At 32.1% G+C, this 12227-nt stretch overlaps 1 protein-coding gene across 5 annotated transcripts in view; it reads right to left on the reverse strand.

Annotated features, from left to right (window-relative positions):
- Positions 1–518: 518 nt before the first annotated feature.
- Positions 519–12227, reverse strand: part of LOC127738294 (uncharacterized) — a 46652-nt gene continuing 34943 nt past the window's right edge. For 2 of the 5 annotated variants that reach the window (XM_052249491.1, XM_052249488.1), the window contains exons 7-8: positions 1668–2942; positions 519–1310 (exon numbers count right to left, since the gene is read on the reverse strand). In XM_052249491.1, coding sequence (XP_052105451.1) covers positions 859–1310; positions 1668–2942 — 1727 coding nt within the window. In that variant the 3' untranslated portion in view covers positions 519–858. Of the gene's footprint in view, positions 1311–1667; positions 2943–4424; positions 4614–6631; positions 6674–7206; positions 7255–12227 lie in introns of all 5 variants that reach the window. The other 3 variants (XM_052249493.1, XM_052249492.1, XM_052249490.1) reach the window with 3 other exon arrangements.

Raw genomic sequence — 12227 nt, forward strand, 5'->3', positions numbered from 1 at the left:
TCACCGTACGGCCTTCAACAATGAGCAAAGCCCATACCGCATAGGCAGCTATAAAAGGCCCCGAAATTTATTTTATTTAAAAAACTTATTTCATTCATATTTCTTTTGGAACGTGTAGTGCATATAATGTACAAATTAAGGCTATTAAGAATATGTTGAGGTGCTTAAGCTTATGTCGATGCCAAAAAGGATCAGCCGATTTAAATGTGACGTTAATCTTTATTGTAAATTAAGATAACCACAGTCAGGTAATGGTTATGCACTTGTGATTAATGTCATGCGTTTTGAGCTTAGTTTTATTTGGATAGCTCTCGGAAAACAAAAGCTTCGAAGACCATTTTAAGATAAACGGCTGTAATATTGAATGCGACATTATCAATAAGTGCACTGATTAAACAAAAAGCTAATTTCATTCATGTTTCTTCGGGACCTTTAAGGCAATATATATACAAATTAAGACTATAATGAATACGTGGATGTGCTTTAGCTACTGTCGATGCCAAAAGGATCAGTCGATATAAATTTTCTGTTAATCTTTATTGTATATCAAGATAAATAAAGCCAGGAAATGGTTACTTCTGATTAATGTCCTGCAAATTGATCTCAGTTCTTTTTTGGGTGTTTGATGGACAACAAAAACTAAAGTTTTCATGCGTTCCTCCGAAAACCATTTTAAGATAAACGGCTGTAACATTGCATGTGACATTATCAATAACTGCATAAATTAGACAAAAAGATTATTTCTATCATATATCTTTAGGACCTTTTGGGCAGTATATATATACAAATAAAGACTATAATGAAAATGTGGAGGTGCTTAAACTACTGTCGATACCAAAAGGATCAACGGATTGCTGTTTATCTATTGTATATCAAGACATATAAAGTCTTCAGTTTTTTCACAAAGTTGTCAACAGCACTTGGGTTCTTATCACACAGATAAATCTTTTGAATGCTTGTTTTACTTCCAGTGCGCTTCAGATACATACTTAAAGCCTCCACGATCCAGTCAGTAGATTTTGTTACCGGATATTCATTATTTCCACAACATAATGCTGGCATGGCAATACTCTTACTTTTCTTTTCTTCTGCTTTTTCTAGAGATGAAGTAATTAGCTTGATGAAATTCTTCTTTCCATCATTCTCATTAGATTCTTTGACATTTTCCCATTTTTCACCAGGTATGTGGACAACCATTCTAAAGTTGGTGAGTTTCCCAGATGAACTGCAAAATACCTCGTCTTTATCCAATTCCTTCATTGGTTTTGATTGAAGGTAGGTGTTACATTCCAACTTTATTTTGTCTCCGCCTGTCAAGAAGATTAAAAACGTACCTTTAAGTTTATATTAAAAAAAATATTCCGGAAAGTTTAAATTGGTTCTGGTATTTTAATGGGGGAATGCAACCAGTTCTATAGTTATCATACTTAAAAATAATTGAAATTCAACTTTAAGTTTCTAGATTTTAGAAATAATTTAAAACGGATTTTTGCTATTTACACGCGTCATTTAAGAGTAAGAGCAAATGCTGGTCGGTTCATAGACGGGATAATGTGTCGACACAGGGTAAAATGTTTGCCTGTGAATTGTAGCATTTTTTTTTGTAATATCAATATCATTAGACAATTCAACTGTTAAAATCGTATACAAAATCTTCAATTAAGTACCTTTTTGTACAAGGTCATGGCCTACACCAATACCCAGTTTCAAATTTTTGTCAGAGCTGCACACAAGGACATTTGCATCAAGATCTGTAATATCACCGAGCAATGTTGTTATAGTTTGGCCTGTCTCAGTACAGAAATGTGCTGTACAACGGACACTTCCATGGGGATATCTGACAAATAATTTGATATGATCTGAGATAGCCTCTACAGTTGACTGTGGTATGGCGTAAATTATAATTCTACTGTCAGATATTCGAACTTCTACTGTATTGCCTTTCTTTTTTCTGACTTCTTGCAACTCCTTGTCAAGTTCTCCAAGTGGTGTTTCTTTTCCAACGTCAACTTTTGCTTTTGACGCTTTCACAGCTTTGACTGCTTTTTCACCTTCTATTTTAGAAAACGCGTAAATAATAATTTTGTTATCTTTTTCAAATTCAACTGCACATTTTATACCTCTATCTTTAAATTCTTTTTCTAATTCTTTCTGAACTTGTTTTCTCTGAAAGAATTGCAATCTTTCATTTTCAATATCTTTGACAACGAAAGTTACTTTTGTCTTTAGTGTATTAGAAATTCTCTGCTTAGCTGATGCTACAATTGCTGCAGTTCCTGAATATTCAATATTACCATTTGCAAAATCTGGAACAATTTTAATGGATGTGTATTCGTTTCTTATACTTTCCATTACATTTCCTACTGATAACAAACGTATTTCGTGATTTTCTAACCTTTCCCGGACTGTCACGGAGTCTGTAAGGAGGTTGATGTGATTTACCAAAGATTTATAAGGAATTCGGTAGCCAACTACTACTATGCTAAATCTGTTTCCATTGATAGTTATCATAGCTTTTTCCCTGTCCTGAACATCAACTGGATAAACGCTTTTCTTGATTAAGTCCCATTGGTTTGGATCTATTTTATATTCTTTAACTAGTAATGTTTCAAAGAACTGTAATACCTCTCTTTCAATATGTATACCCCATACTCTAGCTTTCTTCTGAAAATCTTTCATATCTGAAGTAAGGTTCGAAGCTATTTGTAGAGAACATTTATCTGGTTTCACAGAAGACCAGTCTATTTTAGCTGAGAATATGCTTAAGCGAGATCCTAGAACATCTTTGCTAATATTTGAAGCTGTAATGAAAGCTAATTTGTTTTCATCTAAGTTAGAAATCACTTTGACTTTGGGAGCAATTTGTCCTTTTGGATCATGAGCTTTTACATTTATGTCGTGATCCTTCAGCTTGTGTCGTCTGATGCAAACATCCTTAACAGCTGTAACGAATTTGTAAAATCATATCGTTAATATATATAAATACGACAGATAATTTATCTAATCTGCAATCAATTCCATCTTCATGCCTAATTTATCATGTACTGTGTTACAACTCTAGATTCTACTGACGAGGAAAGGTAACACTAAGCCACCGAAAGCTGAATTTTTAGTTCAGTCTAGGTGGCCGAGTGGCCTAGAGCGCTGGACACAGTGCAGGCGGTGTTGTCACGATATCCCAATTGCATGAGTTCGAATCCCGGCGAGGGAAGAACAAAATTTTGCTTCCACAAATTTGCATATTTAACATTGTTGTACTGATATTTAGAGTAACTATGTATATATATATAAATTTGAGTATTATACCAGCTGAAATCGGTCAGTGCTATTCATTGGGAATGTATTTCTACACAGGCTTTGTTGTAATATCTTAACTTTCGTCACCTGTGAAATTTTAGAAATGTACCAGTTCATATCGCACATAACTATTTTTGTTAGAAGCATATCCATGCAGTCTCTGTTGTAAATACCTAACCTTTTTTTTTTCTAAATTTTAGAATTGTACAAGCGTTGTTTGATTTTAATTGTATAGATCTAAAGATTGTTATAGTTTTAAATCAGAATAGATTGATATGATTCATTCAAATCATAATCATACTGATGAAGGATATCTGTTATTCGAAATATTTACAGATACTTACATTTAATGTTTTCTTTTTTTTTAATATTGGTGTTGTTTTGTACACTTTTTAGGCTACATATATATATTAGTAAGATGTTAAATCAAGTCGTGTACAGATTCGTATATTCATAAAATACACAAAAATCAGAATCTACTTACCTGATTTTTTTTTTTATGAATATATATATATATTTGTTTATATCTTTTTCCTGATTTGTATTCCATTTTGGCTGGAAGAGGTTTATTTTCATTGTGAAAAATAGTATAACTAATAGAAAAGTATCGGTTAAACTTATTTAATATTATCGTAGATTATTTTCAGGTCAACCATACCGTAAAATATTTTGTCGGATTATTGTATTTTAATCAATAGCAATGAAAGTTCAATTTACAAGAACGTACATGAGTCTACAATCTAAAGAAATACCTAAAATAATCTGTTTTTTCTGAATCTTATTACATATGCATGAAACCTAGTGTACTGCTTTCCAATTAATTGTACAAGTCATATATGACGTTTAAAATGAGTATAGTGATAAGTTGTAACTCTTGACTTTATCCCAATAAGTTAAGCGGTGTTGCAAATGTTAAATTCACTCGCAAAATGTGCTCATTTTGGATTATTGTAACGTATGAAGAGAACTGACAAACTCAACGCTGGCTGAATCAATTATTTACGATTTAGAATACTCAGCACCACAAGTATAAAATAAGCAATTTTTAGTTAACATGAAATGTTTCGCTTCTTTGCCATTGATTTTAACATATTTTTAAAACTATATTGAAGGCGCTAACAACTTACCTTGAGAATTTGTAAAAACTACAATACACCATCCTTCATCAATATTGATATCAATTTCCTTTACTATACTTCCTCCAGAGAGATCCTTGTTACTGAAATAATCCCTTACATCATTTTCTGTTATTTTACTTTCACAGAAACCGTCGATTAGAATACTGCAAGTCTCTCCATCTGTCGTCGACGACATGGCTTTTGTTATATACGAAAATAGGATTGAATTGTTAGAGGCTAATATCATGAAAAAGTTATGGACTTTTAATTTTTTTTCTATTTGACCGGTTACTTATAATTATCTTATATTTGTTTTGTATGGAGATTAAATGTTTGTGTATTTACTGTCATTACACGACGCACAATTCGATGAGCTCTATTCATTACTTTTTAGACTCGCTCAATTAAGGGCTTGCATACTGTATTGACATTTTTGGCTGCCTGTCTAATGTAAAAGACGGTGTCTTGACATATAGATGTCTTCATTTTTTTTTTTTAACATTAGGTTGCTCTCTGTTAGACGTGTACTTCACATCTCGATTTATCAATATCACAAATACAAACGTTTAAAAAAAAACGTAACAAAAACGGATAGAGAAAAAATGCAAAAAAAAAAAGGTTGCTGTTGCTCTTAATAAATTAAAACAACAAGTAAAACTCTTTGAGAAAAGATAAAGAGCTACAAAGGGAGCAATCAAAAATTAGAAGTAAAAGAAGGACATGTAACATCATTGAAACAGGAACCAGGCAAAACGACGCAGAAGAATAGTCCACAAAAAACTAAACAGAAGCCTGAAGATTGAGTTTCACTAACCCAATCAAGTAAATCCTGACAGGTAACAGCAAATAGTTCTGGAAATCATATCAACTGGGACATTTATACTTGCTCTGCATGCTGGAGTTTACTACAGAAATATAGAAAGTCTACAATAGGGAAATTGTAGACAACGATTTTGTTTCATTTCCAACTGTAAATTTCTATGTATATTTCAAGGCACAAGGTAGACCTTGTTGTAATTGTGGTATCTTTCATCTTTGGTTAATCTATTTGAATTTTTTTATTATTAAACTACTCTACAACCATTTTAGTGAAAAGACATCTTCTACTATATAGTAATGAAGGTTATTTTAAGGATATATTATTCAGGTGTAAACTTGACCAACTTACTCACGAAATGAATAAAGCCAGAGGGACTTATTTTAAAATGTGATAGAAATACCGAGTTTACACATATATACAAACTCCTTAAAATATCACTTTTATAACATATAGTAATAATATATATGAAATATAAAAACTCCTTAAAGTATTACATTTATAACATATAGTAATAATATACATAAAACACAATTTACGCCAAGATCAAATTTTTTTAGCAACAATAACGAAATTAGTTCTCCTGTGTAGGTAGTTCTCCTGTGTAGGAATTCCTACACGTGGTGTCATAACACGGGTTCATATATATGTATACACTGTATGCAAATTAGGGGGGGGGGGGGGGGGGAGGTCTAAAAATAAAATGTTAGAACTTTTTTTTAGAAACTTTGTCAAAATGTAGTTTATATAATATCATTTCTTTATAATATGATGAAAGTAATCACGGAGCCTTTTCATACTACGGGGTTGTGCAAAATTATACAGGGAAAACCAAAGGTAAAAAAAACAAAAAAACATGTGAAGAATGCTCCTATAATGAGCAGGGGGAAAGGGGGGGGGGGGGGGGTGTCTTTTACGGCTTAGTTTGAAAAACAATTATGTCAAACATAAAATATTCTGTATATGTAAAAACAGCCGTTATAATACGATAAAAACATAAATTTGTCAATTCAAATTAAATGCATTCCTCTTTACAAATTTGCATTTTCCTTACAGATTTAAACACATTTCACAATCCAAGATGGCAAAAGACACCAGCAACACCAAGTTTGTGATAGAACCATGTTATTTTGAAATAATAGCATTAATAGACATTAAATTATGTTAGCCGTATCAATCTTATGGACTTATAAAGCCTGCCCTGCAAATAAAACGAATAAGTCGGCGAGAAGATGGACACAGTTCGTTTCTGAAGTAATGTCGTTTATAAGTCCAAGAAAAAATCAAACGCCACTAGAAATAACAAGTATCAAAAGATGCATAAAATATGGTATGTTGATAATTTAAAATATATAGTCACTTAATACGTAAAAAATCTTACAGAAACAACCAAACTTACCATTTTTGTGATTGATATCATCACCATAATCTGAACTGAAATCTGAAAAAACAAGAAATGCATGAACTTTTGTATAACCCGTTTGTTTGTTACAATAACCAATACATATTATGCTTACATGTTTGCATTGCAAATTTCTTTCAACAGAATAATAAAAGTATCTAAATCGTGCTCAATTATTTTCTGTGTAGATATTCCTGTTAATTCTAATAACAAAATAGACCCTCTCGACTTTTGTTCTTTGCACGAGATACTCATAAAGTTATTTCATATCTCTCTCTTTTCGATTTGGAATACATGCATATATAAAATTCCATAGATTTCTGTACCTTATACGATCTTATACAGTGTGCATGTTGGAAAACTGACATAATTAAATTTTTATGAAAATGACACATTTCCGCTATTATGACTATTATAATTGTTTCTGTGTACTTTCTATATGTTTCCGTTGTGTCAATATAACGGAACTATAACAACTGTCATACAAATGGGAGGTCTAGCTAGCTGTAGAACCAGGAGTTCGGTATTTTTTTAAACCCTTTTTTATAGGAAAGAGTAAAACATTTACAGACCCCATTCTTCTTCAGAATCTGTAAGTTCTTTTTCTTCACCGAATAAATCTAAAAATAAATAAATATCAAGACTGATGACGTATGCATACATGTACTTAATATCTTTAATTCATATACAATGTATATGATATTACATTTAGGCATATTAAAATACTTGTCTATTCATGAAGTATCAGACTTAACAATATTGTAAACTTAAAAATGTTTACAAATTTATAAAAAGAGGGGTGAGAATGTTCCATTTAATAATGCTGGTGTTCCCATATAAAACTGAAATTTCGAACTCTATTTCTTTCCTTTGAGTTCGGTATTTTTGTTGTTTTACTTTTTCCAACTCACAAATTCCTTAAACATGTCACAGAAGCTACGAAAAAATGTAAACTAGCGTTTAAAAAGTCCTGAAAAGAAATTTTGTATTTGGAGACCAAGGTTACCATCCTTGTTTGAATTTTTAGATAAACATTTGGGCAGTTTGCACATTTTGCGTTGAACTGTACGAAAAGTACAGATATGATCCCGATAAAGCCTGGCTCGATCTTCACACTTTCTGTTATTTATAGATTTTTGGCCAAATTCATAATTCATATCATGTAGGGTTGTAGTGTCGATCAACGTAGCACATAAGGTAAATGCATCTTATATCAGGCAATGATTTTTTATTGGAAAGGGAGGGGGGTGTTGATACGGACTTAATTGATGCACAATAAGTAATAGACTCTTTCTCTTTCACACGTGGAAATAATAATACAAATTTGATGATTAATTGTAATGCTTACCGTTTTCGTCAACATTATCTGTCTCCTCTTCTGGATTGCCTATTTATATACATAAATGAAATATCATTTAATATATATAAAGCAAAAAAAAACTTGTTTCTGTAAAACAAAAATATCTTAAAAATCTTTTAATTATGAACAAATGTTTTATTGGCACGAAGGACCAATCTTTACTTTGACCATACGAGATTAATCTTTTGGTTAAATATTACTTTTTTTTTAATCATACCATGTCAAACAGGTTTGCCTTTTGTGAATTAACAGACTAGTGCAAGTGAAAGGTCTGTGATTGAATATTAGTAAATCAGTTTATATTTTTAATTGGACGAAATTCTTTGTATTTATGTTAAATACATAAATTGCATGAAATTAAACGAGAAAAAGAACACGAAATATGCTTGCAATTAGAAATTGTTAATCATTTTTTTTTTATCAATTTATTGTTATTATTTTTAATGAATCATATAATTTTACCTGTTACACAGTTCAATGATTCAATCTTAAATTCTTCCGTGAAATGTTTCTTATTCAGCAGAATGTGAATATAGACATCCGAATCTTTAATGCTTCGTAAAGATTTTAATCTACCATTGCCAATACTGGTAAATCGTATTTCTGTAACATCACCAGAGGATTTATCCCTAAGAACAGCAGACACCCGTAAAGAAGAATCATTTATAATACGGTCCTTGAAATCTTTCAAGGTTACTTGAAGAGTTTTATTCCCTCTCGTTTTTACTAGTACTATTTCTGTGTTTGGTGGATAAGCATTTGTAGCTGAAATTGCAGCATGACGTTTAATCATTTTCTGGAGATCTTTTCCTTTTAGTATGCGTAAGTCATCTCCTGTGGTTACATTTGAAAAACCAATTTGACTACCAACTCTTGGAGCTTCATCGTATTGGGTTTGTATCAAATCTTTAAATCTTTGGTTTATAACTGGAGCGAGGTTAAGAAATCCTGCTGAATTATGAGAAAGACATGATTGCTCAAGGAAAATATTTGCATCTGACAATCTATACTTGAATTCTTCAAGTTCCTGTTTCTGGTTCATCAGAACTGTTTCTTTATTCTTTGAGATGGTATTAACCGTCTCCAACAACTCATCCCTTCTCTTTTTTAACAACTTGATACTCTGGTTAAAAAAAGAACTAATTTCAAATTCCGCTGAAATAGTTTGCTTTGTGACATCATATGCTTCACCATCTATTCTCTTTTGGAGTCTCGTTATCTGAACTTGCTTTTCATTTAGTTTGTCTGCTTTTACGAGAAGACGGTCTCTTTCCTCTACAAACTGGTCTTTGATAACTGTTGGAGTATGTTTTGTCTTGTCAGAGTGATCAACCATCCAGCATGTGGCACATACAGCCTTTTTACAGCTATCCCCTGTACAGTATACTTCTAATGGTTTGTTTTTATGTCCATCTCTACTACATAGCACCTCATGTCGGAAATGCGATGGATCCGTTATTTCATTAATGCTTACAACTTTGTGAGTTTTCCATTTTTTATTTCTCATATGACTTTTAATGCAGCCGCCACATACAAAGTTTTCACAATCGTGACACCAGAATTCGGCATTGTTTTCATCGCACATGTCACATTCTACTTTTGATGATTGGCAAAACTTCTTGTAGAAAGAAACAAGATCTTTTCGAGTGAAATCAACCTGAAACATTTCCAATGAATCATCGGATGTTTCAGATTTATCATGACATCTTGGGCAAGTAAGGAAACTAAGGAGATTGTTTTTTAAAAGCTTATTCAAACACGTCGAACAGAAAGTATGCAGGCATGGTAAAACTCTTGGTAGATGCTCCTCTTCATCAAACTGTGTTTTACATTGCCAACATTGGAGGCGTTTTTCTCTGATACTTCCATAATTCCCTCCCTCTGCCATGGTTTACTAAATTAAAGGATAATGTTTTTCACAGGCTGAATAATAAAACAAATATACGTTCACTACAGATACAAATTATTGAAAGAAATGAATTTCCTGTTATTTAAAGCTTTTGAAAGATACTCAGAATAGACGTCGTTATATATCATGTGTCTTTCTCAGAAGCTTTCTAAATGTAATTCTTGAAGCTTTATATATTTAATGTAGTATTTATTTTGGGGATATATTCGGATTATTTACTTTTTCGTATATGCTTTGATAATCTGCTGCTAATACGAATGACATGATTGCTTTTATATGCGCTTTAACTTCGTACTTTATTTGTCCTCCTAACTTTTTTATTTCGAGCGTCACTGCATGATGAGTCTTTTGAAGTCAAAGAGCATGTCTGTCGTACAAAATTATAAGTCTGGCATCTTTAATGAATGAGTTTTGTTTATAATGAAGGCCAATTAAATTTACTAGGTTGATTTTTGCCAGGAGTGACTACAAATCTATAACTAGTGATACATTAAACTAAAAAAAATGAAAACGAATTATAAGACATTTCACCGACATGAAATCGACCAAGCATAGCCTTCCGGCCCTTAGGAACTTAACTTCACTCAAAATTTAAGAAGTTAGTCTTCAAAAGATTATACCAAAAATGCCTGTGGTAAATTTCTATCTATTTGCAAACTCAAGACTCATACAGAAAAATGTTATCTCCTGTATGCATATGGCTTAAATAAATAAATTTGATATCTATGAAATCAATACATGACACTTCAAAGTAGCCTGACATCATAACATATTTTGTTTAGTCATGGTTTAAAAATAGAACCATTTAATCATACCCCTACCTAAAAGAATATGTCAGTCCTTAAAATCGTGTTTATATAGACCGATGACTCCAATTCAACAGCGAACGCTTCACAGTTTTGCGGCTTGCCGGGTCAATTTTATTCATGCACTTTTTGCAGGCTATGCATCAAATTGCCATAAATGCAAAATGCACATTTCGAAAATGTTCTCGAATTTTAAAAGTAGAGAATAAGGCTTTGAAAACTGACCAAGAATGTTATAACACTGGATACTATTTTTAAGTTATAATTTAAAGTGTCAGCCAGGACAATCGCACAAGCAAATAATGGATTTTTTATCATTTTTCAGAAACAAAACAATGTAACAAAACCAGATCAACATTTAATCGTGAAAAAACTAAATAACAAGAATTTGATGATAAGTCAATAACAAAATATAAAATTCTATTTTAAATGCTACTTACCATGACTTCATAGACTCTGGCTAAATAAAAATGCGGAAGTAAGGTATACATTTAAACCGTCGAACAAATCTAGGTCCATATTTATTTATAGATTGTGAGTTCCCAGAGAGTTTCATAAAATGTGTAGTTATCGGAGTTCAATAATAACAAGATCATCATTGCAGAAAGTAGGGAAATTGTTTAAATTTGAACAAGTAAAATAACTTTTGCAGAACATGAAAGAAAAACAAATCTTTTTCGGCAATATTTTGCATTTGGGATGACACAACAACTAAAAATAAATACAATAGAAAGTGTGATCGAGATACAAAAATTGGTATGATACTGTTTTCGACGCTGGCATCGTAGGTGCTACTTCCTGCAAAACATAGGGAAAAAAAGTCGCTTGTTTGGGAAATACATTTTATCATTAAATCAGTAGTACAAAATTGGTACATCCAAGGTTTTATCACATTGCAGAAAAAACAAAATGTGGGCATAACGAGTAACAGAAAATTTAAGGTCGCAAACATGATTGTCGTGTGATGTTTGTTATAAAAACTAACATCTGGCTTTGACTTCCAAACAATATCACTTCAAGAGCAGAGCTCATAAGACGAGTATAAAGTTTATGGTAAAAAACACAACATGGTAAAGAAATTATATATTCTTTTTCCAACGATAAAGGGAAATTTATTAGAATGAAGTTTGTGAAATAACTAGAACTGTCGAAGCACCGACACGAAGGAGATATTAAGTCTCATATAGGACAGATTCATGCTTTTGTAAAGGATTTACCTCTGGTACTGATGTAATAAAATTGAGAATGGAAATGGGGAATGTGTCAAAGAGACAACAACCCTACCATAGAACAGACAACAGCAGAAGGTCACCAACAGGTCTTCAATGCAGCGAGAAATTCCCGCACCCGGAGGCGTCCTTCAGCTGGCCCCTAAACAAATATATATACTAGTTCAGTGATAATGAACGCCATACTAAACTCAAAATTGTACACAAGAAACTAAAATTAAAAATAATACAAGACTAACAAAGGCTAGAGGCTCCTGACTTGGGACAGGCGCAAAAATGCGGCGGGGTT

The sequence above is a fragment of the Mytilus californianus genome, unplaced genomic scaffold, assembly GCF_021869535.1.
Source record: "Mytilus californianus isolate M0D057914Y unplaced genomic scaffold, xbMytCali1.0.p SCAF_4, whole genome shotgun sequence".
NCBI lineage: Eukaryota > Metazoa > Mollusca > Bivalvia > Mytilida > Mytilidae > Mytilus > Mytilus californianus.